Here is a 2181-nt window from a genome sequence, read left to right as displayed (position 1 = left end):
CACAAAGAAGTCTCTGAGTCCACAGTCTGAGCTGGATTTCTAACGTGGCAGCCTGCCCTGCAGATTTTAGACCTGCCAGCACCTACAAGCGTGGGAGCCAATTCCTGAAAATCGTTACCTCCTCGCAATGTCTTCTCGTTCTCTGTCCGCTCGTCCCTCGCTCCGTCCCCTCCTCTCCCATGACGTCGATTCATGTCTCCTGCAGGGTCTGTCTCTCTGGAGAGCCCTGCCGGAGAGACCCAGCACAGGCAAATCCACAGAGACCGAAGGCAGATCAGTGGTTGCCAAGGCCTGTGGAGACGATGAACGGGCAGGAGCTGCTTGCTTGACGTGGGGCTTCTCTGGGTGTGAAATATTCTGGCCTTACACGGTGGTGATGGCTGCACTACACTGGGAAGGTACTAAAAGACCCTGAAGTACACGCTTCTAAAATGATGAATTTGACGTTCTGTGAATTTTATCTCAGTCGTTTCAATTCCGGTATTGAGTTAAAGGAGGAGGAGGAGAGCAACGACGGTCTGATTTTCTGTTGCGTCCACACCTGTTCCCGATACCGACCCCGGGGGCTCGGTGAGTGACAGCAGCAGCCCGGACCTCTCTCCCTGCCATTGCAAGGCAGCCACCAGCTGGCCTTCGGGCCCCTCGCCCTTCTCAGATGTCAGCATCTGAGGAAACGTTCCATCCCTGTAGGCAGCCAGGCGCCACCTTGAGGGGCAGCTCGAGTCGCGCGGGGCGCGTCTGACTGAGCCACGCGGGACGCTGGACACAGTCTCTATGGCAGCCCCGACAGCCCACATACCACCGCATCTCCAGGACCCCGTGTGCTTCCGTCGTCCCCACCGGAAAACTGGAAGGATGCAGGCTCAGGTGCCTCGGGTACCCGTGGTCTGAGCAGACCTGGCGCCACTCTTTCAGGGGGCACGTAGACTCTGCCCTGTGACTGTTCTGCTTGGATTAAAATACCCCATCTCCGCTCCCTAAACTGGCAAGATATTTTTGTCTGTGTGTGAGATGACGCCTAATGAGGGAAAAAAGGATCAAATGCTAAAACCACAAAGAAGTCTCTGAGTCCACAGAACCCAAGCAATAATGCTGTTTATTTCTCACTTGAAACAAGCCCTCAATGGGTGACTCGCCACGGGGGGCGCTGGGGGGACCGTGTCTCTGGCTCACAAGAAAGCAAAGGACCACCGACTCGTTCTGTGAAACAGGGAGACGATCGGTCCCTCTACAGGGGCTTCTCACGCCAGTGTTTTGCTGACTAGGATGGAGACAAAGCTCAGGAACAAAGTTGACCCCCCCGGTCGCACAGTTCCTTCGAGTTCCTCCTCAACTGTGTAATCGGGTAAGATGTCCCTCTCAAGATTAGTAGGTCCTCCATAATTGCAAGTCATAGAATTACAGCAACTAACCCAGTAGAAACTGTTAGTGAGAAAATATCTTTTTCTGGGGGCTTCAGGAGGCTGATGGGCTGCATACACAAACGTGCAGTTGTTTGTACAGTTCTTGTAAACGAGCAGTTCCCGAGGACTCAAACCTAAAAAGAAGTAGAGATGAAAATCGTGGATTTCACGATTTCTACTTGCAAATATCAAAGCAGTTCACCTTAACTAGCTCCATCCCCCAAATGTTGTTACACTGCCTAAAATTCTTGACTGAGCAAGAATATCCAAGCCCACTAGAGGTTTTAGTTATTCCATGAAGAACTTCCCCTGGAGATGTTTTTCAACCTGCACTGCCACCTCATCTAGGCATCTGGCCTCCCTAAGGGGTTTTATGGTCCCTTGTCCCGTAGCTATACCAATGAGTCGTCCTGTTCGTTGTTTGTCATAAGGATTCCAGGCACCGGGAAATCAAATGGAGACCTGGAAACATGTTTTGTTTGGATCCCAAAGATCACACAGACCCTCAAGCAGAGAGCCCCTAGAGTAGGGCCTTCAGCTGATTTTCTGCAGCTGGCATGGCCCCTCGAGATGAGCTCCTGCCGAGCCGCTCTGCCTGCTCTTCCCGGCTCCTGGCCCAACATACAAACGCTGATGCCCCAGGGCAGACCTGACGCAGCATCCCAGGCAGAGCCCCACGAATACTGTGATGACCTTCCCTGGAGGGCTCACCAATGGCTGGACCAGCCAATGCTACCTGATCAGGGCTCCCCCTGAGACCCGCCTCGTGAATCCCTGC

At 53.3% G+C, this 2181-nt stretch overlaps 1 protein-coding gene across 1 annotated transcript in view; it reads right to left on the bottom strand.

Annotated features, from left to right (window-relative positions):
* Positions 1-1241: 1241 nt before the first annotated feature.
* Positions 1242-2181, bottom strand: part of GML (glycosylphosphatidylinositol anchored molecule like) — a 6001-nt gene continuing 5061 nt past the window's right edge. The window contains exon 3 of the mRNA XM_028500764.1: positions 1242-1537. Coding sequence (XP_028356565.1) covers positions 1242-1537 — 296 coding nt within the window. The remainder of the gene's footprint in view (positions 1538-2181) is intronic.

The sequence above is a fragment of the Physeter macrocephalus genome, chromosome 15, assembly GCF_002837175.3.
Source record: "Physeter macrocephalus isolate SW-GA chromosome 15, ASM283717v5, whole genome shotgun sequence".
In the NCBI taxonomy this organism is placed as follows: domain Eukaryota; kingdom Metazoa; phylum Chordata; class Mammalia; order Artiodactyla; family Physeteridae; genus Physeter; species Physeter macrocephalus.
The sequence above is the reverse complement of the archived record's forward strand: the minus strand, read 5'-3'. Positions and strand labels throughout refer to the sequence as shown.